This window comes from Marmota monax, unplaced genomic scaffold (assembly GCF_021218885.2).
Source record: "Marmota monax isolate L192 unplaced genomic scaffold, Marmota_monax_Labrador192_F-V1.1 WCK01_AAM20220418_F8-fsc00190, whole genome shotgun sequence".
In the NCBI taxonomy this organism is placed as follows: domain Eukaryota; kingdom Metazoa; phylum Chordata; class Mammalia; order Rodentia; family Sciuridae; genus Marmota; species Marmota monax.
In genome coordinates, this window is record NW_026693010.1 from 1,908,127 (window position 1) to 1,935,887 (window position 27,761).

General features: G+C 42.1%; 2 protein-coding genes across 4 annotated transcripts in view; one reads left to right on the forward strand and one right to left on the reverse strand.

Moving 5' to 3' along the window:
* The window catches only part of Tdrd9 (tudor domain containing 9), a 98,401-nt gene that overhangs the window by 12,895 nt on the left and 57,745 nt on the right, over positions 1 to 27,761 (forward strand). Inside the window, exons 2-7 of one of the 3 annotated variants that reach the window (XM_046453246.2) lie at positions 7,235 to 7,341; positions 13,111 to 13,208; positions 14,573 to 14,794; positions 15,302 to 15,424; positions 18,634 to 18,714; positions 21,604 to 21,768. In XM_046453246.2, coding sequence (XP_046309202.1) covers positions 7,235 to 7,341; positions 13,111 to 13,208; positions 14,573 to 14,794; positions 15,302 to 15,424; positions 18,634 to 18,714; positions 21,604 to 21,768 — 796 coding nt within the window. Of the gene's footprint in view, positions 1 to 6,999; positions 7,342 to 13,110; positions 13,209 to 14,572; positions 14,795 to 15,301; positions 15,425 to 18,633; positions 18,715 to 21,603; positions 21,769 to 27,761 lie in introns of those variants that run through there. The other 2 variants (XM_058582265.1, XM_058582266.1) reach the window with 2 other exon arrangements.
* Positions 26,771 to 27,248, reverse strand: LOC124098299 (protein yippee-like 5). Its single transcript, XM_046453101.2, has one exon. The coding sequence runs from the start codon at positions 27,140 to 27,142 to the stop codon at positions 26,771 to 26,773; it is 372 nt and encodes a 123-aa protein (XP_046309057.1). The 5' UTR covers positions 27,143 to 27,248.

The following is a 27,761-nucleotide window of genomic DNA, read 5'->3' on the forward strand; positions in this document are numbered from 1 at the left end:
ACAGAGCTTGAACTATTAAAAAAAATCAGCTTTTGGTTGTCACAGTTTTCTAGGCATATCTTGTTAAGCTAAATGGTATAAAATTTTTAAAGAGTCCAAGTAAAATAGGGCCATGTTGTTCGTGCTGGGTGTATATGTAAAATTTCTAGAGGTATAAGGAATTATACAGAAAGGTAAGTCTGGAAAAATAAAATTAGGGAACCTTGCAAGGCAAACAGGAACAGCTTTTTAGATGGTATAATCAAAGTCATTAGATAAAGTATTCAATTGTTAGATTGCAAATAAAGAATTTTCATTATGGGGAGACTAAACTTCTGTTTTTTAATTCCTTTGCTATGGGATTAAAAGTTCTGGATTACTTTTTTTTTCCAAGTTAAAAATCATATTTCTGGGCTGGGAATATAGCTCAGTTGGTAGACCGCTTGCCTCACATGCACAAGGCCCTGGGTTCAATCCTCAGCACCATAAAAAGAAAATATAACCCCACATTTTTATGAGGGATTGTTTTTATAAAAACACTTTAAACTACAAGTATAAGGAAATTCAACATAAAAAAATGCTACATATGAAGCCTCTAATTTATGTCGCAATCAATAATGAATGACTGAAAACTTTCCTCTGAGATCAGGAACAAGGCAAGGATGTCCACTTCTACCATTTTTTAAAAAATTTTTTTTGTAGTTATAGATGGAAAGTATGCCTTTATTTTATTTGTTTATGTGGTGCTAAGGATCGAACCCAGTGCCTCACATGTGCTAGGTAGGTGCTCTGCCACTGAGCTATAGCCCAGCCTCTGCCACTTCTATTCAGTACAGTACTGGAAGTTCTAGCTAGATCAATTATGCAAGAAAAAGAATAGAGAAAGTTGTTAATACCAAGAAGGAGTCACTGTATCAAACTCAAAGAAAGTAGAGTCAGGAGGTTCTGTATGAAGGGAGAGCCCTGGTGCACATGCCTACAGATAAGAACTATAAAAGATTATCTGAAGGGCTCCTATGCATATAAGAGCTTTCGCCAAGGCTTTTCCAGATTTTAGCTTGCTACACAAGTCACAAGGACGGCTAGCCAGATACACAAGAACACACACCTGAAATGAAACACTGTCTTCACTAATGAACTAAGTCACTTCCTATGATAAGTGCCTGTAGCCCATGTACTCTTTGTCACAAAATAACTTTCATGTATTCTTCTTTTCATCTTTAAAAACCCTTGTCTTGGGCTGGGGGTTTAGCTCAGTGGTTGAGTGTTTACCTAGCATTCGTGAGGCCCAGGATTTGATCCCCCGTGCCACCAAACCAAACCAAATGAAAACAAAAACCTTGTTTTTCTTCACCTCCCTAAGTAGACCCATACTTTGTGTGTTCATTTTTCATTTGCACTTGCTATGCTCATTTCAAATTGAAATCATTATCATTGGAAAATCTTTTTTGTTATTTATGTTGACAAAATGAAAGTCATTGAATTGAATAGTAAGGAGTAAAATTATCTCTCTACAGTTAATGTGATCTTACATGGAGAAAGCACTAAAGGATCCACACATACAAAAACCAGTGAGAACTAATAACAGGTAACAGGATACAAAGTTAACACACAAAAATCAGTTGTATTTGTATACACTAGAAATAAACATAAACAACACCAAAAAGCATAGAATACTTATGAACCAAGAAAGCAAAAGATTCATCTGATGAAAAGTACAAAAGATTGCTTAAAGAAGGAACACAAGTGGAAATGCCCCATATTGATGGGTTGGGAGATCTAATATTGTTTAGATGTCAGTTCCACAGCTTTATTGCAATCTCTTATCAAAAAATCTTGTGATGTATTTTGCAGGAATAGGAGAACCCATCTTAAATTCATATGGGATCTTAAGTGACTTTAGATAGCTAAATCTGTCTTGAAAAAGAGTAAAACTGGAGGTACTCACATTTCCTAATTTCAAACCTTACTACAGAGCTATAGTAATTAAAAAAATGTAGTGCTAGAATAAAGGCATACATTCCAATGGAGTAGATTAGTGAAAGCCCAGAAATAAACCTTTGCATATATGGTGGAATGATTTCTGTAAGGATGCCAAGACCATTTAAGGTGAAAAGACAGTTTTATTTCCCAACAAATGAAGTTAAAAACAAAACAAAACTGGATATCCATAGGCAAAGAAGGAAATTGGATCCTTGCCTTTTGCCATATAAAAATTAACTAAAAATAGATGAAAGACCTAATGTGAGACTTAAAACTGAAACTCTTAAGACTTCATGTCATTGGATTTGGCAGTGATTTCTTGCATATGACACTGAAAACCCAAAGAATAAAAGAAAAGAATAAGTAAGTTGGATTTCAGGAAAATTAACATTTGTACGTCAAGAGACCGTTGGCAGAGTCAAAAAGCAGTTCCTGGAGTGGGAAAAAGTATCAGAGTCATCAGATTAATACACACACTAAGAACTCCTAAAACTCCATAGCAGCAGCAACAATAAGCTCAATTCAAAAATGGGCAGAGGATAACTGGGGCCTGGGTTTCATCCCCAGCACTGCAAACAACAACAACAACAACAACAACAACAAAAAAAAAACAAATGAAATTGAATGGATATTTCTCCAAAGATGATATACAAGCTCATGAGAAGATGCAGATTTTAACTTAGGATGGCTGTTATCAAAAAGACAAGGAGGTAGAGAAACTGGAACCTTTGTGTGCTTTTCATGAGAATGTAAAATGGAACAGCCGCTGTGGGAGATGGTATGGTGGTTCCTCAAAAAGTTTAAATAGAATTAGCCATATGATCCAGCAATTCTGCTGCTGGGTCTAAATCCAAAAGAGTAGAAGGGAGGGTCTCAAAGAGATGTTTTTACACTTACATTCGTCAGCAGCATCATTCAAGGAGCTAAGTGCAGAGGCAACCAGTGTCATGTCCATTGACAGTGAATGGTATTTTAGTCATCATTTTCAGTGCTGTGACTCAAAGACCTGACAAGAACAATTTTAAAGGAAGAGAAGTTTATTTGGGGCTCATGGTTTTAGAGGTCACAGTCCATAGATGGCTGACTGTGTTGCTCTGGGCCTGATGTGAGGCAGGACATCATGGTGGAAGAGAGTGAAGGAGGAAAGCAGCCCAGTACAAGACAGCCAGGAAGCAGAGAGAAGTAGCTCAGCTCCCCAGGGTCAAAATATAAACCCCAAGGTACACCCCCAATGATCTACCTCTTCTAGCCACGCCCTAGCTTCCAGTTGGGATTAATGTAGTGATTAGGTTAAGGCTCATATAACCCAATCATTTCACCTCTAAATTTTCTTGCTTCGTCTGACATGAGCTTTTGGTGGATACTCATCTCTAAACCATAGCATAGGTATGCAGAATGTGGTTTCTCCTTGCAGCGGAATACTGCAGCCTTAAAAAGGAAGGAAATTATGACCTGTGACAACATAGATATTTTGCTAGGTGAAATAAGCCAGTTGCAAAATAGTAATATGAGATTCCACTGAAATGAGATAACTAGTCAAAATCGTAGAAAGTAGAAGGGTCATGCCAACACTGTGGTAGAGGCAAATGGAGAGTTGCTGTGTAGTGGGTATGGTGTTTGTATTTGTAACATGGGAACAGTCATGGAGCTGGATGGTGGCCACAGTTGCACATTATGAGAGTCCTTAACAGTCGAGTGGTACATTTTGGTAGATATACCACAACAGGAAAACTGAAAACTATAGTTAATGTTTGATAAGAAACCAATTTTTTCAGTATTATTTCCTTCTTAAGATGTTTTACTTGATACCAATATATTTACTTTTTGTCATATTGCTGTGGGGTTGTTATATATTCTTGATTTACAGGAGTTGATGGTGTGCTTCTTTGTAATGTGTGGCAAATGGGCATGTGACCACAGTTCTTGCTTTTTATGTTTCATAGAGGTATTTGTCATAAATTTTAAATTACAATATAGCTTAGCTTACTCATATCTTCCTTTGACTTTCTGTCTCTAGAAGCATAATCTATTACAAATTATCAAATATAGAATATTGGTTTTATGGCCTTAAAAATGGAAGTACCTGGGCATGTAGTTGGTTTGCACTTGATTTGAAATTGGTGTGATGATAGGGGTTAGACTTTTTTGGTCTCCAAATTGGATAACCAATATGCAAAGCAAGTGATCATTGCTCCACCCAGGAGAATTTCCTGGTCTTCATATGCCAAGTAATTTTGACATATATTCTGGGCATTGTGAATATTATATCAAGGGTCTCTGGGTCTTGTGGAAATTCTGTGGGGAGTGCAGCTGACCCATTTGTGTTCAGGCTAAGGTCTCCAGCATCTGGCTGGTTTTCATTGCCATTGCTATGCAGCCTACCTCTTGTCCAGCACATGTGCCCCCTGGTGGTCATTCTGCCCTCAGCCTTGTTTTGAGTCTGATGGCTCTTAAGGGTCAGAGCATGAGCAGCCCAGTGCTGACCCCAGCCTTGGGTTCATTTTCTAAGCCCTTTCCTTCCTGTAGCTGTAGCCAACATCATCCAACTGCACCTGCACCCTGGGCCACACAGGGGGAGGGCTGAACAGGAGAGGGGCAGTAGGAACTGCCCATCCTCCGTTAGCACAGCTGTTCCATGGGAAGGGAGGCTTAGGTTCCTGCTGGCCCCGTGGTGCTGCTGTTGCTGTTGCCTGCCATGGTATTGCTTGTGGGCCAGAATGAGAGAATGGAGAAAAGAGGCAAAATGGCAGTTGCCCTGGTTGTGAACCCTTGGCAGCCTTTTGCTGCCCCTTGAGGCAGAGCTGAAGGTTTCTCCTGGCCCTCGGCCCTGGGCAGTGCTCCTGTGTGGACCTTGCCCTGGAGTGAGTACAGGTCAGGAATACCAGAAGAAACAAGGGACAAACACCCCTGGCTTGGTGGGGCTTTGCATCTTGGCCTTCTTCCCTCATCTGCCTGCTGCTGTTGTCTTGTCAGAGGCCCCAGATCATTGGGAAACCGCTCTGTACAGGGTATTAGGTGCTAGCTTTAATTTTTCCATGCTCTACTCTAATATGTCATAAGTGTGGTTGGCCCTGCCTGTGCAGTCTTCCCAGGGTCCTGTTTCCATTGATCTTTGTGCCACTCTGGTTCATTGCTGCAATAGTTGGTGTTGATGGTGGGGGTCTGCTGTGTGCCTCTTCACCTGTTCACCCTTAAAGCAGGAGTCAGATATTTACACCTCTCTGTGTGCTCAAATCCCATCTTACTCAGAACAGCAGTCAATATCTTTCTAGTTACTCCCTGACCCTCCCCAGGTATCCCCAGTCCTCCCCTGTACCTTTCTGGGTATCACCTTCCTATTGTCCTTTTGCAGGTTCCCTTGACCACATTGGGTATACTCTGGCCTCAGGGCTTCCCAGGATTCTTGGGGAGGAGAGCTTTCTCTGTGAGTAGCTGTACAACTGTCTTCTTCAGACTTTTGCTTCAGTGTCATCTGTCACTGTGTTTAATGTTGCAGTCTTTCTTGCCCAATCTTTCCTTCTGGTTTTATTTCCCCCTATGCCCTTATCTAACCTTCTTTGGTTTTACTCATTTACTCCTTCCCCAGCTGGACTATAAGTTCCAGGAGGGCAGTCTGTGCTGGTGACTGTTCCCAGCTTAGGTGCTCAGAAGAGTGCCAGGCACAAAGTCAGACTTCAGTTACTTATTGAGTGAACTAGTGAACAAATATTAGGCAAACAGTAACCAAAAGAATGGTGCTATAATTATTAGCATTAGGCAAAAGAAAGCTCTAAAGTGAATAGCATTTTATTAAAGTGTATCAGGGCTCTCCAGAGAAACAGGACCAATGAAATGGATGATTATGGTGAGAATTGGCTCCTGGGATTATGGAGACTTGAAGTTCGGTGATATCCTGGGGAACTAGGAAAGCCAGTGGGTGTAGTTCAGTTGAAGTTTGAAGATATGAGAACCTGGGGTTGGGGGAGGTGCTAGTGTGTGTACTGGAGCCCAAAGGCCAGGTACTTCTGCGTCTGAGGGCAGAAGAAAATGGTGATCCCACCTCAGGGGACAGAGATATTATACCCTTCCCTTCATTTTGCTCTGTTTGGGTAGGCCTCATGTGGATGATGACTTCTCACCCATGTTGGGGCGTGTCCGCTTAGTCTGTTGGTTCAAAAGCTGATCTCTTTCAGAAGTGCCTTCACAAGATGAAGCTGGAGGGCTGGGGATGTGGCTCAAGCAGTAGCGCGCTCGCCTGGCATACATGCGGCCTCCGTTCGATCCTCAGCACCACATACAAACAAAGATGTTGTGTCTGCCAAAAACTAAAAAAAAATATTAAAAAATTCTCTCTCTCTCTCTCTCTCTCTCTCTCTCTCTCTCTCTCTCTCTCTCTCTCTCTCTCTCCTCTCTCTCTCTTAAAAAAAAAAAGATGAAGCTGGAAATGGTATTTTACCAGCTATCCGGGCATCCCTTGGCCCAGTCAAGTTACCCATCATACTGAGTGAATCAGTAGCATACACACTCATTCTCTGACAACAGTTGCCTTAAATTAGTCATTGGGAACAAAAATACAATACAATTTAGCGTGCATATTGATAGCATGTTATGGATGTCAGTGTACTTGCCATTTTTATGATACTTAATGTCCTGAGCATTTTTATCAACTGATGTGAACAGAGCTGTGGTAATCTTTAAACACCATGCACATTAAGGATGATCATGAAAAGTGCTCTTCCTCCCTGGAGTTCTTCACATTCTGTCAGTTTTACTTTCTCAGCTGCATTCATAGCATCTTCCATATTGGGTCTTATTCACCAGGATGGTAGTTCTGAGAGGGCAAGGATGTGGCTCTGTTCACTGTGCTGTACCTGGTGTCTTGAGAGCACCTCACACATGCAGGTGCTCAGTTGGTGTTTGCTGAATGCATGTGAGTGTTTACAGGTGTGAGTATTTCACTCAGGGAAGTTTTGATTGTAGGAGCTGTTTAACATTTTAGGAGATACCACAGATTTCCTTTTAGGATAAATGGTCACATTCTACTTACCCAACCTCCCCCTAAATATTCTGAGGCTGTTTGCTCTTTTTGGCAACATTAGTGTGTGAAAAACAGGTTCTCATTGTTTGAATTTGCATCTGCCTGGTAGCAGTGAGTTTGAGTGTATCTTAGTTTGCTTCTTGGCTATTTGCATGTTCCCCTATAACTTAGTGTAAACTAAGGAGACAGGAACTCTGGCACACAGAGGTCTGGTGGTTTTGGGGAATAGTATCCAGGTTTTACTATTCTTTTCAGGTCACTTAGCCAGAGGAGCTCGGAAATGGAGTATATTAACAAATACAGACAACTTGAAGCACAAGAATTTGATATGTATAACAGCGACCAACCAACCTGTGGGCCAGGTAAACAGGCATCTTTAAATATGTATATTTAAAGTATGATGTGTTAGTGTTCACACATTATGTTCTTAAAAGTTTAAAAAATATGGTGTTTTTGTTAAAATAAGAAATCACATTACTTGTTAATGTTTTGAGGCATGAGTGTATGATAGGTTATAGAATGCTCACTTTTTTCTTATAGTTCCTAAATTGTCTGTTTTTTTGAATATTAATAAGGATTCTTTGCTTTATTATTAATTAAAACTACTTAATTTTTTCTATTACTGTAGGAGTTGCTTTTTTTTTTTTAAAAACAATGAACATTAAAATGAAAATTTAACAAAGCATCATGTGTAACGTTTGGAACAAGTTGCTTTAGTGCTTTTGTAGTGTCAGGCCCTGTTCGTGTGCTGGAAGCTCCCTGTTGAGTTTTTGCTTTGTAAAGGTTGACTGTGGTGCACTTCCTATTGATCCAGCCAGGAAGCTTCTCCTCCCTTTTCCTATCTGGTGTACTCACACTCTGACTTAGGAATAGAAGTTGGGGTTACATGAATATTTCTCTTTTCTTTTCTTTGTTTTTTTTTTTTGTACCAAGGATTAAACCTGGGGTGCTTAACCACTGAGCCACATCCCCAGAACCCCCACTTTTTTAAAAAAAAATTTTTTTAGTTGTAGATGGATATAATACTTTTATTTATTTATTTATTTTGATGTGGTGCTGAGGATTAAGCCACAGTCCCCATCCCCAGCACCCCTTTTTAAGATATTTTATTAAGAGGAGACAGGGTCTCATTAAGTTGCTTTAGGGCCTTGCTGTTGGTGAGGTTGGCTTTGAACTTGTGGGCCTCCTGCCTCAGCTTCCTGAGTTGCTGGGATTATAGGCATACACCATAGTGCTTGGCCCCTTTTCTTTTTTAAGCCTTTTTAATAATGGTGATATCTCATCCGTACAATGAGGGTACTACTATATAAATCCTTATCCTTCTTGGGATTTATTTGTATTTTTTATCAGTTTTAGAAAATTCTGAACCATTATCTATGACACATTTTATTTAGTTTTGTGTTTTTAATTTTTGAGGGGCATGGGTCATTGTACTCTAGTCTGATTAATTCATTTATCTTTCACCTTAAGGCAAAAGCAGCCTTGGCTCCTTTGCCTTCCTCTGTGTTCTTGCCTTAGTGTAGACATTGGCCTGATATGTGTTCATTGGATCATTGTCCCTGCAGTGCCTTTAAGGAGATGTTTGTGTATGTCACCTAGCATCTTTAAGTGGCCTCAGGAGAGAGATTTGTCTGAATAGTTGAGTGCATTATTATTAGAAGTGATAGTTCAGAATACCTGTGCCCTTTGATGCAGCTTCTCCTTATGCTAAGAGCAGTACAAGGTTGTGCACACAAGAATGTCTGTTGCATCATTGCTTACTTATGGGAAGTCTAGGAAGTCTTGAACTTCCTCCTCAGAATAGAGGGGTGATGAGGTGCTGTGTAGCCTTGTTAGGGCGTGGAGGAGCCCTGTGAGTTACTGTGGAGAGAGGTCTGTCATCTAATGCTTTAATTTGGGGAAGCATGCTGGTTAGTTTCTAGACAACTCTATGTGATACAGTCTTTCCTATTACACCTCTGCTGGCCTGGGACACACACACAGTCCATTGCATACTGCATGTGATCCCGAAGTCTGCCATCTGGGATTTCAACTGTTAAGAAGTTGCTAGATTACAAATGAATGCCTGCAGTTCAGAGTGTCTGTTCTCCCAATTTATGATTTTGACTCTGCTTATTTGAAACTGCTCTTTGCTTTCTGTCTGTGGCTTTTTAATACACTTGGAGTTTTTCACTGGGCAGTCACTTGACCTGCAGCTTTGGCTACCTGAGGAGGGTATGTTCAGCCACCAGCTGAGGCGTGTGTGAGCCAGCATGGGAAGTCAAAGGAATAACTCCTCCTCCAGACCTTATTGAGGTCAAGGAGTTGCATAAGTAAATGTTTTGGGAGTTAAGTACTTTAAAAGAGCTCTGGGGGGCATAAAATGCTACCAGTAAAGGGACAATTGGGCTTAGAGTGGAAGGGCAGGTAGAATTAAGCTCAGTGGCAATGTGGGGAGAGGATGGAGGGAAGCTTGTGATGGGAGGAAGCCTGGTGCCAGCCCTGAAGGAGGAGGCCGTTATTGCTGGGAGTAGAGAGTAGGGAGGGATGGGAGGGCCAGTGGGGTCAGCTCTGTAGGTTAGATACTAGTGCCCCAGCGAGGTCCACACCCTACTCCTAGAACCTGTGAAAGTACTGCCCACATGGTAAAAGAGACATCGCAGATGTGAGTTGCAGATCTTGAGGTGGGAAGGTTTTGCAGATAGGTATTGTTCAACCCAGGGATTTCCTAAGAGGGAAACAGGAGGGTCAGAGCCAGTGGGGGAGCTGTGGGTGAAGTGCTCTGAGGATAGGTACCAGCAAGCAGTGCAAGGCAGCCTGAGAAGCCAACAAGCCTTCCCCACAGGCATAGGAGGGCACGTTCATGCCTTGATGTTGCCCAGTCAACTGACTGTGGCTCAGATCTCTAGAACTGTGGAGGAAGAATATGTGTGGAAGCGCATTACAGCAGCAACATAAACTCTTGCAGTTGCCTTGGATGAGGTTGTGCAAGATGGCGTGCCCAGAGATGGGACCCATAGCCATGGCCAAGAAGTTTGGTCTTAACAGGCAGAGCAGTGGGAAGCTACTGAAAGTTCAATTTTTTTTTCTTGTCAGGGGAGATGAGTGGGAAGGGAGGAAGGGTGTCACATGCTTAGGTTTGTGTTGGGGAAAGAACATTGTGGCTTTTTCAAGGCTTGATTGGAGTGGTGAGAGTGGACTTGAGCAGCTGGGAGATACTACCTGGACCGGGGGGACCTTTTGCGGACATGCAGTGTGGATAGACACGTACATAGACACAGGGCGATTTCTATTTCTGTCTCCTTATATGAAAACCATGAGATGACACTGCTACCCCTAACTCTAGCCAGGCCTGCAGGCTTCAGCTGAACATTGTGTTATATCTCGTTATAAAATACTTTTGATTTGGTGAAATATTGCTGATGTTTCATTTGTAAGTATTTTAAAAATTGTTTCTAAATAGAAATTCAAGGAAAGATGCTCAGTGAGTTTCTGTAGATTACATTAGAATCATTTCCTGTAGTTAAAGGTCGATCAGTTTTTAGAGCTGGAGCTGGAATGGCATTGGTAAGCAGAAACTCTCCTGTCTGAAAAGCCCAGCTCCAGGTTCAGATCTCCTTGGGGGCTTTTCTGCTCTTGCATGGCAGTTGAGTTTGTCCAGGGTAGTATCTTTGGGTGGTGATGAAAAGCCACAGTTCTGCCTCCTTTTTAATTTGGGGTGTCTTTAGTGGTTGTTCACCCTCCAAGTAGCTCTCTGAGCTTTTAAGAGCTTGGCCTCTGTAGAGTGTCTGAGAAGGGAACCCACCCCCCTGTCAAGTTGGGCTAGTTTTGTGTGCAGAACCATTCTGTCCTTGAAGAACTTGATATGTAATTAGCTGTTTCTAAGATTTAATTTTATGGTTAAGTTAGAAATGCATCAATCTTTTTTTCTGTAGTGCCTACTGTTTGGATTTTAAAGCAAATGCCATTATATTCTCCATATGGCCTGGGGTGCCACTCATTAGTTAAAATCTTTTGTGTACTCTTTGGAATCTCTAATTGTGAAACTTTGGATTATATTTTAAATTGTAGGATTGCTTTGGAAAGAGAACTAGTGATTTTTAGGATTTTCCCAGTTTATATAAACTATTTTAATCTTATCAAGTTAGGATAAAGAGACAATGGAAAAAGCAGAGTAGCAAATTTTGAGGCTGTAGTCTTTGTCCTGCTACTTCTGCACTTCACTTTGTTGCATGTAGTCTGTTAGTTGCCTTAGATTACCCTCATTGCTTTTCCTTTCTGTTCTGATGCTGAAGCGAAGCTGATGGAGTCACGTGTTCTCTGGCTTCTGCCTGCCCTGGAGCTGTGTGTGCAGAGGCGGCTCCCTGTGTGCTGGGTCTGCTTCAGCCAGTGACCTGAAAACGTCAGGTGGTGTTTTTGTGGCACTGGGAGAAGGGCCATAGTTTAGACAGTGCAATGAGGGCTTTTGGCATTTTTTCCCTGTGAAATTTCTATCTGTAAGTAACAACCTTCAAAATTCAAGTAATCAAGTCATATAAGTCACATCAGTATTGTCAGAGTAACAGGGTTCGTTTAGCAGCACAGTGAACTAGGGCTTCAAGTCTCTAAGCAGAAAGATAGTCTCTAAGTCTCCTGTTTTTTTCCTCCTCAAAGAACCTTTCTTCTTTCTTCTTGGAGAGCTCTTCCCTCAGCCTCTGGCTCCACTTTGTCCCTAGCTTGTTTGCTTGTTCCTCTGCCCCTGCTGTGTGTGTCCTTACTCAGAGTGTGTGGCTTCTCCCTTTCCTGATTGTGTTCCAGGGCCTAGGCACATAGGCTGGGAAGGCAAGAAGTATCGGTGACCCTCTTAAAAGCCGGGAGGAGTACTGGATGAAAGCGAGGTGTGATAATGAGAAAAAAAATTCCCTGCTTTAGAGAAGCCTAGGAAGCTGTGCAGGGTGGGACTTGGAGAACATCCTCCATCAGTGCAGGGACCCCTTAGGAGGAGTACTGTTTTCCACAAAGGAGCATTTTTTTTTCTGCTGCTCTGAGTGATTACAACAGATCTGCCTCCTCTCATTGCGGAGTTAAGATGGGTAGAGCTGTTCAGTGTGGGGAGGCCTTGGACTCCATTCCCAGCAGGGCCAAAAATAAAATGAAGAAAAAAAATAGCCACATCTTAATTGTATGTTATTAGACCAATTATGAAAGAAAAACTTGGGTCCATGTTTATCAGGTGGGACAGTGATAGGGAGGAGCCGCTGGAACAGAAAGGAAGAGCCAGCTTGGGGAAGGAGGAAAAGGGCTCCATGAGGAGGGGGCATCCAGAGAGGGGAGCGATTTAGGAAAGAGAGAGTAAGCCTAAAGAGTTTATTTATTTTGGAGATAAAATTTATTTCCCAGTGAATGCTTGTACTCCAAGAATTTGATAGTTGGTCAGCTTGCCAAGTGATGGCCAGAAGTCGTTCAGGGTTTTAGGGCAGCCACAGCAGGGCATATATTGAGAGGGGCACCCTCAGCAGGGTGGTGTAGTCCCTTTCACCAGGCCTGGAGTTTTAAGTTGTGTGTGATTTATTTGTTGGCTTATTTTAGTAGTAAAGTGGGTGTATTCTATTAAGATTCCATTTCAGCACTTTTTTTTTTTTTTGGTTATCAGGGATTAAGCCCAGGGGTGCTTAACCACTGAGCCACATCCCTGCCCCACCCCAACATTCATCCCCCTTTAAAAATTTTTTTGAGACAGGGACTTGCTAAGTTGCTTAGAGATTCGTTAAGTTGCTGAGACTGGCTTTCAACTTGAAATCCTCCTGCCTCAGTCTCCTGAGCCATTGGGATTACAGGCGTGTACCACCAAGGCCAACCATTTAAGCGCCTTTTAATAAGTGACTTGTCCTGTTTTGCAGGAGATTACCTTGGGAAGTAGTATGATTTACTGTGATGGAAGTGTCCTCGATGTTCTAGGTCCCTCCCTCTCTCCCTCTCCTTCTTTTATTTTAATCTAAGGGAAGTTTCTAAGGTGCCTGCTGGCCGTATTAACCTGTAGGAAATGTGCTTTTTTTATTTGCATGTGTACATATACATGCCATGTAGATAGATCAGAATAACATTGGGTTCTGTACTTTGTATTTTCTCAGATAAGCTAGTCCATTGTATTTGTTTGTTTTGTCTGAATCCAGGTCCAAGGCCACCTTTGGCTAAATTAAGCAGTGCAACATGCATCCCAGAGACAACTTATAAATACCCTGATTTGCCTATAAATCGATGTAAGGAAGAGGTAAAATCATTTTTGTCATAATGTAATTTTGCTTGTTGAATAGATGCCTGGGCCCAACACTGTTGGTTTACCATGTGAGAGTGAGCAGATGAACCCACCTATGGTGTGCAAGGCTCTGTGGGTAGAGGCTGAGGAGCTTAGCCTGGGGCTCCATGGAGGTGGCTCCCTGGGACCATGCTGCTGATTTTCCTGTTGGCTTGTGCTCATTGTGCTTAGCCTTCATCCAGATAGCCTTGTCAGCCTCTGCAGTAGCTGTCAGTTATTGTTGGCCCCGCCCCAGCAGAGCTGATTTAAGAAACTCACCACCAGGTCTCATTAGAAATGAGTTTGTGCTCAGCATCTCTATTGGGTTCTCCTTGTAGTATTGGCCCATTTTTGTGCCTAGGATTGATTTTGTCAGTCATTTACAGATCATTTTGTTATGGATGCCAGGCCAGTTCTAGCAGGAGGATGGTTAAGTTTCTGATTACTTACCTGTTATTAAATAAGGTTAAAAGGAAGTATATTGAGACCATTACCAACTAGCCTAGTGGATAAAGCAGTTACAAGGGAAAAACAGTGAAAAATGTTCCAAATTTCATTTTTATTTTGCTTAAGATTCAATCATGTAACTTTTTATTGAGTAGATATACTTTACTAATTTTTAAAAATTTTTAAATTGTTGGTAGACCTTTATTTTTTTATTTTTTATTTTTTTGTTTATTTTTATGTAGTGATGAGAATCAAACCCAGTGCCTCACACATGCTCGGCAAGGCACTACCGCTGAGCTCCAGCCCATACTTTACTAATTTTTAGAGGCCAATATTCAGATTAATTTGTATTCTTTTTTTTTTTTTGGTGGTGCTGAGGACTGAACCCAGGGCCTTGTTCATGCAAGGCAGTCACTCTACTAGCTGAGCTATATCCCCAGTCCTAATTTGTATTCTTTAACGATATATATTGCTAGAAGTGTAAGAGAGCTTCAAGTGGAGGGATGGTGGGGAGGAATCAGCTTGGAGTTTAGAATGTTCTGTATAATCTGTAAGTGGAGATGTAGATGTTTATTTAAAAATTCATCTTGAGTTTTAAATGAAAATTTAAAACCACTTGAGTATAATAACAGCTTTGTTTTCATGTAGAATCACATTTAGATTTATGACAAAATTTTGAATCAATAGCAATTTAGACTTAAGAGCATAGAAATCTAGTTTGGGCTTAAAGGTGGCAACCATTTATAGCTTTCTTACTCTCTCTTGTGATGTCTAGATGGTTAATTAATAAATTTTATTTAAAGGAAGACAAAAAGTCTTCTTAAGATAGATAATACTTTACATTGTTGTCAATTTTGTGCCAATTTTGAAAGGTAACTTTTTAAAAATTTCAGGTTATTTCTTTGATAGAAAGCAATTCTGTGGTAATTATACATGGTGCCACTGGAAGTGGTAAGAGCACTCAGCTCCCACAGTACATCTTGGACCATTATATTCAGCGCTGTGCCTACTGCAACATTGTGGTCACCCAGCCACGGAAGATAGGTGCCAGCAGCATCGCCAGGTGGATCAGCAAAGAGCGTGCTTGGACTCTCGGTGGTTTGGTGGGCTATCAGGTGAGCATGGGAGAGAGAACCGAGCTCTGTCTGCTGTGTTTTCTATATAAGTTGATGATAGTATGTGACTGTTTTCTATTAGCACTGAAAATGAAGCCAATTTACTTAGAGTGGAACCATGGCATAAATTAAAAAAAAAAAGAATTTCTTGAAAGTAATTTTTAATTTCTTACCCTGTTGAGCAGGAGAGAAGTGAGGATTCTCAGGCTCTTAGCTTTTATAATTTTATTCTTTTAATTACACCACTGTTGTCTAGAAGGTGTTTTCATACGCAGTAGTCATAACATGAAAATGTTTTAGGCAGTATGACTAGATAAACCAGCCCCCCTACCCAGAAAGGAAGAAGAAATCAAATTGAGGACTTGACTTCAATTTGGACCCTGTCTTCTGAAATATAATCCTTTTAAATTCCTTACCATCCTTATAAAATGGACATACCCTGTTTTGATGGTTAATGGGAGCCATTTAAACCTGACCTTTCCCCCCATCTCCCTTCCCCAATTTTAGGTAGGACTAGAGAAAATAGCAACAGAAGATACCAGGTTAATCTACATGACCACTGGAGTCCTGCTTCAGAAGATAGTCAGTGCCAAGAGTTTGATGGAGTTCACACACGTCTTCATTGATGAAGTGAGTTCTCTGCCCTTTGTGGGCCTTCAGGTGCAGAACATGGGCAGGTCTCCTGCAGTGTGTCCTCCTGTAATGGGGCCTCGAGTACTTTGTGTCTACAACTGCCCTTTCTACTTATGAATGTGAATTTTTAAATTCTTCCCTCTTTGTTTCAAATTATGGGAGCAGAAAGTTGAGGACTAGGAAAAGATTGCTTGTCGAGGATTGTGGATTGGCAGGCTGTAGCCTAGTCAGGCCTGGAACTGATTTTGTAGGGGAGGTTTTACTGGAGCTATTTGCCTTGTGTGTTGCTCTCTGTGGTGCCCTGGCTGCGGGGGCAGAGACCATCCACATGGGCTCCAGGCTGGGGCTATTCACCGCTCCCCTTTTGTAAGGGGAGACACCTGCCACAGAAAGACAGTTAGGAGAACCATGTGGTGTGTGTATGTTTTCAGTCACATCACAGGCATTTTCTATCTAGTAAATCAAGGACTTTTTAATAAATTGGACTGGGTGTGTAGTTCTGTCCTAACATTTGTAAGGCTTGGGATTCAGCCCCTAACAGTGCAAGCAAAACAAACAAACAAAAAACCACAATAAAATAGAAATTATTGCTCTCTTTACTGTTCATAAAACAAAAAACCCAAAACCCTAATAAAGCACTGTGAACCCTGTCTTTGTGCCTGGTTTAGCTTTCTTATTTTTCTCCTTCTCAGTACATTTTGGATTTCTCAGTAGAATGGGATATTTTAATCGATGTTTATATTTCCAATACCACAATTTTCCCAGGAGCTTTGGAAATGGCTCCACCAAAACTTCCTGTGTTTTAAACCTCCTCAGCAATTCTGTCCTGAGAGGCTTGGCTCATTTCTAGAGGGTAGAAATGTCTGCTAGTCCATAGTTCTATGGAAGGCATGAGGGGAGCCCGGCGCTCAGAAAGTGCAGCTGACTGGGCAGCCACTGCCACCAGGCCCTGCCACTCTTTGGAGGTATGAAAACAGTGGGTACCATAGGTAGGGCTGTTTGGTGTGCTACGCTCTTGCGCATGCTTACTTGGCTTTATAGCACCGTGGGTGTATAGGAGAAGGTGGAAATGATTGGCATTCCCTCAAAGTAGTGTCGTGGACAGCGTGATCCAGAATTTTTTTATTGACAATTTTGAGTGTCTACTTATTAAAAAGTGACTACTTATTAAAATTCAGATTTAATAAGTAGTCACAATAGGCTGTCCCTTATTGGGCTCTACTATGGTCGAGAGCTCATTTTACATGAAAGAAACCTGAAGCTTAGTAATGCTCAGTGATCAGGCTGCTGGAACAGATGGTGTTGCAGGGTTCCCCTCCAGAGCGTCCTCCAGAGCCTGTGGTGCTGAGGCCCACCTTTGCTTTTCGTCTGATGTCTGATCACTAAGTAGCTCTCTCTGCATATACATAGGTGAGTAACAGACACACTGCATCCTTGACCACATTCTTTTCTAATGGTTGAACAGAGGTGGCTGCTCTCTGCAAGAACTCGCCCTGCAGGAGCAGTGGAAGGGACGGCGGGGGTGTGCTGTGCCATCACCCCATGGCCACAGCTGCCTGATGCAGCACCGAGTTGCCAGCATCCAGGGTGAATATACTGAATGTGCCTGGAGAATTAGGTTTATAGATAAAATTGATCACATTCTCTGGAATGATTTGAGTTTTAGAAGCAATGTAAGCGCCAGAGTTGAAGATAGGCAGTTTAAGATGGAATGATAACATTTTAGCTTCCAGCTCTTGAAAAAGAATAAGCTCACTTTAGGCAGGTTGTTTGTTCAGGGAGCATGTTTTGAGTTCCTGCTGTGAAAGAGGGGTCTCATTGGTGCCTAGTTTCTGCTCTCAGCCCCTTGCTGCCTAGGGAGATGGGTAGCTCCTGAGGGGTGTGTTTGTGTCACGGGGAGAGCCCTGCGGTGGGGGACCCCAGGGGCTTGGAGATGGGGTAGGTGAGGTCTGTGGGCAAATGGTAAAAGATGAGTGTCAGAGTTCAGAGGGGAAAGGTTTCCATGCTGGGAGCAGTGGTGGACATAGCAGTGGGGCTGGGGTTGCGGGGGAGGTTGCTCTGGGGGTCCTTTACTGGCTGTAGCCTTGGTTTTTCTTTGTCAAGTAAGATATGGGAGGCTTGCAATGAGATGTCTCAAGGTTGGTGATAGGACAAGGTGAGAATGAAACTTTGTGGTGGGCTGAGGACTTCCAGCTGTTATACATGCTGACAAATGCTTTCCAGCTGCCGAGCTCTTCTTTCTCTGTAGCACTTCCCTGCACATCTGCTTCAGTGGGGAGTGGTGCCAGGAGTCTGGTTGTGAATAGAAGTGCCTATGAAATGACATATTGGGGCTTTTATCCTGAGGAGAGTGCCCCCTTCTTCAAATGTAGTGGCCATCTCTCTTCTTTGACAGAGAAGTGTCTTCAGATGGAAGCTTGCCACCCCCTTGTGTGCAGACATACCCTGACCAAGTGTAGGTTAACTGGATTATTTTTGTGAAGGGGCCCTTTGTCCCTGGCTTGTTCGGAAGGGCCAAGGGGAGGGTGGTGGCGCTGCCATGGATTTTGGGGTGGCTCAGTCTGCACATTTGAGCAGGGCTGGAGGCAGCTGTCTCCTGGAATGCACTTCCATGCTGGTGTTGTTGAAGTTCTGCTGTTGGCCTCACACCCTAACCTTGCTCTGACCAGCCCAGCTTTTCCAGGGCCATCCCTTGCCCACCCTTGGGAGTTCTGCACATCATGGAGCATGACAAGCGGTTCTCCAGCCATCATTAGACTGCTACGTCTTTGTCCCTGTACTTGGCCAAAATAGCAGTGAGCCTTTAGACCATGGCTGAGGGGAGGCAAGGAGCATGAGGGGTTGTCTCAGTGGTTCTCTGTGCTTGGGGAAAATGGGAATATTGTTATTTGTCAGTGACCTGGGGGCATTATTGGCATTCAGAGGACAGGGCCAAAGATTCTTCACATTGTTCTGCCCAAATGCCACTAAGTCCTCAAGAGCACACTGAGGTAAGAGTGGCCTATGTGGTAGCCTCTGGCTTGTGGGCAGATGTTCTTTGCCTTCTCTGAGCCAGGAGTGCTGTCACTCCCCTGAAGAGCTGTGCTGACAGACAGCTGGGTTAGCCCATCTCCCAAGGGTGCACTAAAGTCCCCTCTCCCCTCTCATTTAGTAGTGACATGTTTGCTTGTTGCCATGTGGGGACGCCCCCTTATTTTATTTTGTAGGTACATGAGCGAACAGAAGAGATGGATTTCCTGCTGTTGGTAGTCCGCAAACTTTTAAGAACAAATTCACGTTTTGTGAAGGTAAATTTCATTTTATGAGTAACAGGAATATTTATAAAGTTAAGACTTATTGTTTATTTGTGTTTTTCCCTGTCCTATTTTAGCAGAAACAGTTAGATCCAGCCTCTTAAAACTCATCATTACGTGTAGTATATTCCAGGTCTTCCAGGAAGTGGACTGAGGGGCATGCTGATGTGCACAGTGGGGAATACTTTTTGGTTATTGAATTGTGTTGAATTCTCACACTTTCTCCAGGCTTTAAAAAATGACCTAGTAGTAGTTGGCTGCAGTGAAATGCTGGGTCCTTGAACGGGGACTGTGGTTTAAAGGTGTGTGAGTTACTCTGAAGCCCTATTTTGGAAACAGCACTAAAGTCCTGAGGTGCTAGAGCTGGAGGAAGCAGATGTGCTGCTGTTCAGAGGTACTGACGGCTGTGGGGAGGGAAAACACCCTTTTTTATTTGAACCCAAAGGAGGAAGGTGTGTATGTGGGCAAAATATTGAAGGGTTTAGAATAACTATGCCATCTGCACCTGGTGCATCTGCTGGCGCATGGCTATAATCCCAGATACTCAGGAGGTTGAGGAAGAGGATGGCCAATTCTAGGCCAGTTTGAGTAACTTGGTGAGACTCCATCTCAATTAAAAAAAAAATAAAAGGAATAATTATGTCATCTAAACAAGTCTAAACATAGATCACCCTCTGTTCAGCTGTGCTGAGCAGAGGTCTTTGGGAGACACCTTGCAAGTGTTTGGGATATGCATGTATTATAGTGTGGGACTGCTAAAGGATTTGCTGTTACTGCAAAACAGTTGCCTTCTAAATCATGAAGTGTTTGTCTCCAAGTCTCAAATCTATTCATTTTATTAGGAAAGCATTTCTTTTCCTCCCTCACCCCCAAGGTGACCACACCTTAACTTGGTGACTTTTTTTTTTTTTTTTTTTTAGTTGTAGATGGACAGTACTTTTATTTTATTTATTTATGCTTTATGTGGTGCTGAGGATCGAACCCTGTGCCCCACATGTTCTAGGTGAGTGCTCTACCACAGAACCACAACCCCAGCACCAGCGTGGTGATTTTTTTAAAGAAATGCAACCTGACCTTCACTGTGGGTTTTCTTGGTGCTCTGAGTGACTGGAGAATGAGTGAGAGAAGGGGCTTTTGTTCCTGTTTAGGAACCTTAGGTTAAAAATGGCATTGAAGATAATTCAACAAATTGAGGTGTTGTGTGATTGTCATCTGAAGACTTTTCTCTTTTACTCAAATAAAAATAATGACTAGATTATATAGGTTTTTTAGTTTTCAATGGCAAGGAGAGTTAAGAGTGTTGGTGGATTTAAGAAGAAATTCTGCCACACTGTGGACAACAGTGTTGAGGAATGTGCAACCTGTCCAATAAGAAACAAGAGGTTTTTCAGCTTCAGTGTGTTCATGATTTATTTAAAAATATAGGAAGCAGTATATTTTCCAAACATATAGACATGTATGTGTGCCAAATAATTAGAAGTCAAGTCTAGATTGTTCTGTAAAGTTAAAAAAAAAAAAAAAACCTCATCAAATCCTTGGTTATTTCCTTCTTATGTGAGTGCTGCTGTTAGAGAATATGGGTATAAGAGAAAGGGTATCCAGATTGCATCCCCCTACCCAGACTGTAGAGGTCCCTTGGTTCCCCTGTCAGGGTTCCTCCCTGTCCCCGCTTGCTGTCCTCTGGCCCGCCCATCCTGGACTAGCATGTCTTGAGTAGGTTGCCACCTTGTCTTGTCTGCAGGAGGGGCTGGGCTGCTTGGGGAGGCCAGGGCTTTGCTGAGTCCAGTATGGCTGGGCACAGTGTGCTCCGCCAAACAAAAGCGGAGTGTACCCAGTGATAGAGCACTTTCCTGACATGGTCAAGGCCCTGAGTTTGATCCCCAGCACTGCAGGACAAACAAAAGACAATAACAGAAACCAAAAGCACTGCAGTTCACTAGCCTGCCCTCCTTAGATGACGGCTAGGGATTTTGTGAGGTGACTGGGTGTGTCCCTGGGGGCCACTCTTTTACCCCAAGTGGCCTCTCAGAACATGCTTTTCTAACCTTCTCAAAATGAGTTCTGAGCAGTATGATTTTTACCATTTGTGTCTCATGTCTAAGGGGGAAACCAGTGTTTGTCCACCAGTAACTGCACCAACTTGCCCAGGTCAAGTCTTTACTTTTATGCCAAGATTCAGACCCCTTATTGCCAGATGCAGCAGGTAGTCAGCTGGCAGCCAGAGAGCTGTGTTGCCCACTTAGTCTGTGGGTGCTGGGGAATGGGCAATCCTCAATAATGCTGCCACATTCTCCAGGCACGTTTGATGTGCTGTGGACACTGTTTCTGGCATTTGGGACCAGGATTCTTAAGGGTATCATCTGACATTTGCTTTTTGGCAAACCTTACAACTAGTTGTCTCCTGAGTGTCCATCATCTTGCTCTGGCCTGGGCCAGTGCCTTGTGTCTGCTGCACAGCTTTGATGCAATTTCTTGGGCTATAGTCAAGGTATTCTGGATCTCTTTCTCTTCCTCTTTGCTAGTCCACTGCCTCAGTTTTCTGGAGCATATTATCTAATAACTTATTTTTTAAAAATTCCTTGATGCAAAATTTCCTTTTAGATAAATACTGTAGCTTTATGGAGACATATGATTTCTCAATTGATGAAATAATATAGGAGGAATAGTAAAAGTTAGTATCTGAGCATTCTTTATAATATTATGTATAATACATGACATTAGATAAAGGTTATTATTTAATATCTAAATGTTATTAAATATAGGAATGAAGCAGAAGACAAACCTGGACTTTTAGTTGAGCTTCATTTCAGTGATTGTTATTCTCATTGTTTGTTACTGGAATGACCTCTCTCATCTGTAGGTGGTTCTGTCTTTTATCTGTAGGTGGTCCTGATGTCTGCTACCATCAACTGCAAGGAGTTTGCAGACTACTTCGCAGTTCCTGTTCAGAACAAGATGAATCCTGCATATATTTTTGAAGTGGAAGGCAAGCCCTATTCAATTGAAGAGTATTATCTTAATGATTTGGAGCACATTTATCATAGTGTGGTATGTTGGAATGATTGTTTCTTATGCAATGATTGGACTTTTGTATGTGATCAAACCTGCACTTACCATCTGTGGTTGCAAGGCATTATTAGAATTTGAAGTTAGAGCAGAGGGGACAGAGCAGGTAGAAGAGCAAAGGAGGGAAACTCCCAGGTGGTTGTTATAAACTGAGAACCATAAATACTCATATTGCACATCCCTGTGAAAATTAGTGGGGCTGATTTCATACTTTGTTGATGTTGAAAATAAAATGTTAGATTTTGGTCAGTACAAAGTTGTAGATTCACTTGGGAGTCAGAGGTAATTTTATTTTAAATAAAATTTTGATTGGACTTACATTTTCTAGTATGAGTAAGGTGTATTGATGTGACCGGGAAGAACTGGGGCAAACATTCTCATGAAGGTTGCCATGGATGCAAAATTGCTTTCATTTGGTGGAACATTCAGAGACTCTGAGGTGAAAAAGTGAAAGCAGGCCTGACACTTCTCCTTCCTATTCCTGCTGGGTGCAGCTCAGTGTTGGAGCACTTGCCAGTATGCATGAGGCCTAGGCTCAGGACCCAGCACCATTCATGTGCATGGAGGAGGAGAGACGTTCTCATTCTCCTCACTTTCTCACCTATGTCTTCAGGCACCCAGCAGCGGAAGCCACTCTGCATGACCTCTTGTGAAATCTCCCTCAGGCTTACTCCTGAGGATGAATAAGAGCGTGCTGCCGTTACCTTTCACTGAAACAGGAGCATTCTGTGCTCATTTTGCTTTCTCATCTACTTGTTCGTTTCTTTTCATATCAGTGTGTGTAGTGTTCTTGAGAGCTGCAGTAACCTTTGTTCACGTGGATGTATGCCATTCTTTTTTTAAATAAGCCCTAATGTTTCTGGTCTTGGTACTGGAAGGGAGTTTCCACCACTTGGCTCTACTAAAGGTTGATGAAGGAAAGCAGGTTTATTCAAAGTTTTAGAAATACCAGGGTGCTGCAAGAAATCAAATGTGCTAGGAAATGAGTTGGCAAGGTACCCTGCAGAAGGGTGTGCCCCCAGAGGGAATTCTACAAGCAAGCACACCTGGCCAGGCAGTACGCCCCTTGTTCTGATAGGAGTTCGGGGTTCTGCCCTTGCTCTGGTAGGAATTCTGGTTTACAGTCTACATGATTAGCTAATTTACAACTGGGGAGAGTATGGTGAAAGGCTACAGCTGTGATTGGATGCCCCTTAGGGAATTTAAAAATGGGTACATTCTGACCACATGGTTTCTTAACTTAAAATGGCTCTATTATACATTGTCAAATTTAAGTTACTATAAAAATGTTTGTGGGTTACATTATAGATTTAACTTTTAAAAAATATTTATTTATTTTTATGTTGGGATGAGGAGTGAACCCAGTGCTTCACATGTGTGAGGCAAGTGCTCTGTAAGTCAAGTGCTCTACAACCGAGCTACAGCCCCAGCCCCTAGATTTAACTTTGATAGAAAAGAAAACACTAATCTTCCAAAAGGCAACCTTGAGGAAGATAGGGGAGTCCTTTTCTTTCTCAAATCTCCATGTTGGGGGTTGCTCAGGGGCAGGAATAGCTTTCTTAAGAGGAGAGGGGGCAGTGAGACAAAAGGCAGGGTTTATACACATGTAGATTCAGTTCTGCCATGCTAATAAGAAATATGTTCGTTCCAACATGTTCCAACATGTTTCCTTAGGGGTAACTTTGGCCAGGGGTTAGTTTTCAGTTTTCATTCTCAGCAGGAGGAAATGGAGGATGTAGAAAAGCAGTTATCAGGAAGTTGCTTTTAACTTAAAGGGGTTCAGTTTCAGTCTTAGCACAAATACTGCTGCTCACACCTTAGTGCACCCCTGAGAGCATGTTAGTGGGCCGGGGCTTCTTACCCTCAGCACTATTGGCATTCAGGGTCAGGTGGTGGGGGCAGCCTGTCCATCGTCAAGAGTTCAGTCCCAGCCTCCATGCCCAAATGGAATCAGTGCTCCTCATGCCCTTACACCATGACATTGCTAAATATTCCTGGGAAATAACCCTGCCTTGGTCCTGGCACTGAGGACCCTGCTGGATCAAAGACACATGCATTTGTGGTTTTGGTGGATGCTGCTCGTTGCTCTGTGTAGGAGTTTGATCTGTGTTGGAATATTTTTGATGTTGAACCATGCTTTCTACCACAATGACGTGGTTGACTAGGTTTCACCTGACATAAGAGACAGTTTGTCAAATTGAATCATGTTGGAGGCAGGCCAGCACTGGCTGTTAAATGTAGCATTCCTATTCATTCAATTTTAAATTGACAGTATTTCAAAAGAACAGAAAAGTGGAAAGAATATTGTAGTGAACGCCCACTTACCTATTCTAATCCTAGACTCTATAGTCAGCATTTCCTTTAGAACATGGAGATCTGAGAAAGAAAAGGTCTCCCCTATCTTCCTTTTCACTGTTGGGAAAGCTAAGAAGCAAACATTGGTGTATCTCTGTTAATTGAATTTCCTTCTGATTGTTTGCACAAGTTTTTCCAGTGTGTCCTTTGTCCTGGGACCATATCCAGGATACTGCATTAATTTAGTCTTTATGTCTCCTTAGGCTCCTCTGACTGACAGCTTTTTAGACTTTACTTGCTTTTGATGACCTTGATGGTTTGCAGGAATCCTGGTCAGGTGTTTTGTAGAATGCACCTCTATTGGAATTATTAATTTTTTTTTTTTTGCAGTGCAGGGGTTGGAACCAAGGGCTTCATACTTGCTAGGCAAGCACCCTATCACTGAGCTACTCCCCCAGTCAGTCTATTGGCTTTTGATGGTTATTTTATTTTTTTCCTCATGGTTAGATTTGGTTATGGTTTTTTGTGGCAGAGGACCACACAGGTGAAATGCTGTTCTTGTCATATTAGATATCATGACATCACTGGTGATGTTGATCTTCATCTTTTGCTGGTTTTCTCCACCATAGCATCACTTTCTCTTTCCTTCTACACTGTTCTTTCTCTGAAACTAGTCACCAAATGCAGCCCTTATTCAGGGGAAGCAGGGAGGAAGGAGCACTTATTTGTAACATTTCAACATTTTGCATTTCCTGACAGTTTTGGATTATGAGAGTAATGATGATTTTCTGGTCTTTGGCTAAAGTTTAATTAATTCCTCTTGGTGTTTATTTTGTATTATGTGTCAGAGCTCTCAAATTATTTAGATGATTCCTTGTGGCTGTGCTGAGGAGCAGAGTTGGGTATGGCCATTTGCTCTCTAAGCCCCTTTGCTTGGGACCACCCAGCCTCCAGAGAGCCAGGATCGCCTTGGCTCCAGGTGTCTTATTTTCCGCAGGCTGGGGAGCACCTGTTTGGCATTATTGACTGAACAGCTTGACTTTGGTACCTGATAGGCACACAGTGATTATTTTAATGAATGAACACACAAGACTTAACTATTTATATATATATATTTTTTTAATTTGGTGGTTGGGGTGGCTGCTGGAGATGGAACTTGGAGCCTTTCTCATGCTTAGCATGTAAATATAATTGTGGAGAAAACTTCCATGATCCATAGCTCAGGTCCAGCAGTAGAGCATCCTGTACCTTGACTTACTGTGTGTCAGTTTTGGACCACCCTCCTCCACCCTAAAGCATACCTTTTATGTATCCTTGATAGGGTTTTTTCCTTATTTTTAGGTATTTAATCCAATTAACCTGGATTCCTAGATGTCTTAGTACCATTTATTTTCCCATTGTCTGCAGTGCCATTCTCTCATTTGCCACATGTATCCCTCCTTTCTTCTTGGACCCACTAGCCAGCCTGGGTATGTCCTTGTGATGGCAGATGTGTAAGCCTCCTGGACCTCCACTTAGGACAGAAGTACTGTGATTACTGCCTCATTCTGGGGAGAGAATCACAAGGACCACCCACTTGAGTGGAGGGACACAGAGTGCCCTGGAGTGCCCCTTCTCATGCCATCCCCTCATGTACACACCTATGCTCACTGTCGGTATCTTGGTCCAGGAAAACAGTGATGTGGGCCGATGTTTTGTCCAGTCCATACACAGCAGGGGTCCCCGTGACCTTTTCAAGTGCTGACTTGGAAAGCATGGCTCTATTTGGTGTCTTACCAAGGTGTTTTTTTTTTTTTTCAATACCTTTATTTCACTTATTTATTTTTATGTGGTGCTGAGGATTGAACCCAGGTTCTCCCATGTGCGAGATGAGCACTCTACCTCTGAGCCACAACCCCAGCCCCTACCAAGGTGTTTAAAAATACTCATGGGGCTCAGCTCCTAGAGTTTAGTGGAGTTACTTGTGAATCACTGACACTCCTTTTCTTTCTTTTTTTAAAAAACATCCAACTATTACTTTATTTATATTACTATGCTTAAGTTACATGGAAAAAGACAACCAAGCAGTTCTGGCCCATTTCAGAAAAAGGTTACAATCAACACCAGTTATGTAGTGACAAGTAACTAGGAATGGTGACATCTTTGGGTAGAGACTGACAAGGAAGAATGGGCTCTGGTGCTACGTTCATCTCCAGCAAGAATATGGGCCAGCACAAGCCATACTAACACTGAGCCTTTAGTGCTGGGCACAGATTCAGATCTCTTCTCTGAAGCTAGCAAATCAAGTGAAATAACTGGGTTAAAAAAAATATTTAAAAATAAGCCCAAATAAGTTTAAAAACCATGCTCTTGACTTATTCGCCATTCAAAATTTACATAAAACACACTTTTTTCACTCTAATAGCCCACTATTTCCTCACCTAGCCCACCGTTTAGCTGCAGAGACTCTTCTGCCTCAAGATGTAAACATAGGGAAAAAAAATTAACAGCAACTGCATAATATTCTCTCTACACACTGCTGTTGGATGGAAAATACAAAATTAAAAAAAAAGGAGAGAAAAGAAAAGTTCCATCTTAGATTCTCACAACCTCTTGTTCTGCGGTTCATGAATCTGACTCTGATGCTAAGGTGACAGTGTATGTAAGTAGATTTTTGTTTTCAGTGAAGGAGACCTGGGAAAAGATGGATTTATTTCTTTTTCTTCACAGATGGTACGTGCTCCTCAAAGCCCTCACTCTCTCGAACTAGAGCACGTTCCAGGATCACATGGCCTTCCTTATAATGCTGGCTGTCTTCAGTAGCAAACTCATAGATCCATCTCAGTTTGCTATTGCAGTTTTTGCAGCTCACATCTCGAACCATGTGGCAGCCAGTGAGCATGACCCGATCTTGAACTTCACTGTCCTGTAGGTTAACTACCTTGTTAAAAAGAAATGCTCTACCGGTGGCACCTGTGAACCGAGTGGAGATGAGTTCTGAGCGGTTAGTCAGGATCGTATCACAGTTTGCACAAGAAAACAGATGGGTACCACCAATATGATCAAGGAAAATTCTGCCCATTTTGATAGCTGAAGTTCTAAAAAACCCTGAGTGGCGGTGAGATCAGCACTGCCAGCGACTCTTCGCTCTTCAGCTGGGACGAAGCCCCTCAGCCACCGGAGTCTCCAAGTTTTTCCTGACACTCCTTTTCCATGGCTTGTTTATAGGAAGACTTCTAGGTGGGGTTGCATGCCACTATTGGAGTTTGTGGAACATAGCCTTCTCTCCTCTTTTCCTTTCTTTCTGTACAGTTGTGTTATAGTGAACACTGGTTATTGTTGGCTAGAGAATGAAATTCTTATATGTGGAGGTTGTATGTTAGGAATGGATGTACAAGGCATGCTTCCTCAAAGTTATTAGTGAACAGAAGTCAACTTGTCATATTTACATCACTTCAGTTTAGCTATTAGCTGATTTAATTTACTCAAGTAAAAATTAGAAAAAATAATTTCCATATGGGCTTAACTTCTGATTACCTGAAGACTTCTTTTGATGTGTTTTTCACAAAAAACAGTATTTTACATATAGTAGTTGATAAGCAAAAAATTTAATTATATAAAAGCCTCCTTTTTAAATTTTATTTTTTAAATACATGACAGTGGAATGCATTACAATTCTTATTAAACATAGAGAGCATAAT

Bases quoted from the DNA above. Each gene is read 5' to 3' on its own strand.
- LOC124098299 (XM_046453101.2), bottom strand. From the start codon at position 27,142: ATGGGCAGAATTTTCCTTGATCATATTGGTGGTACCCATCTGTTTTCT.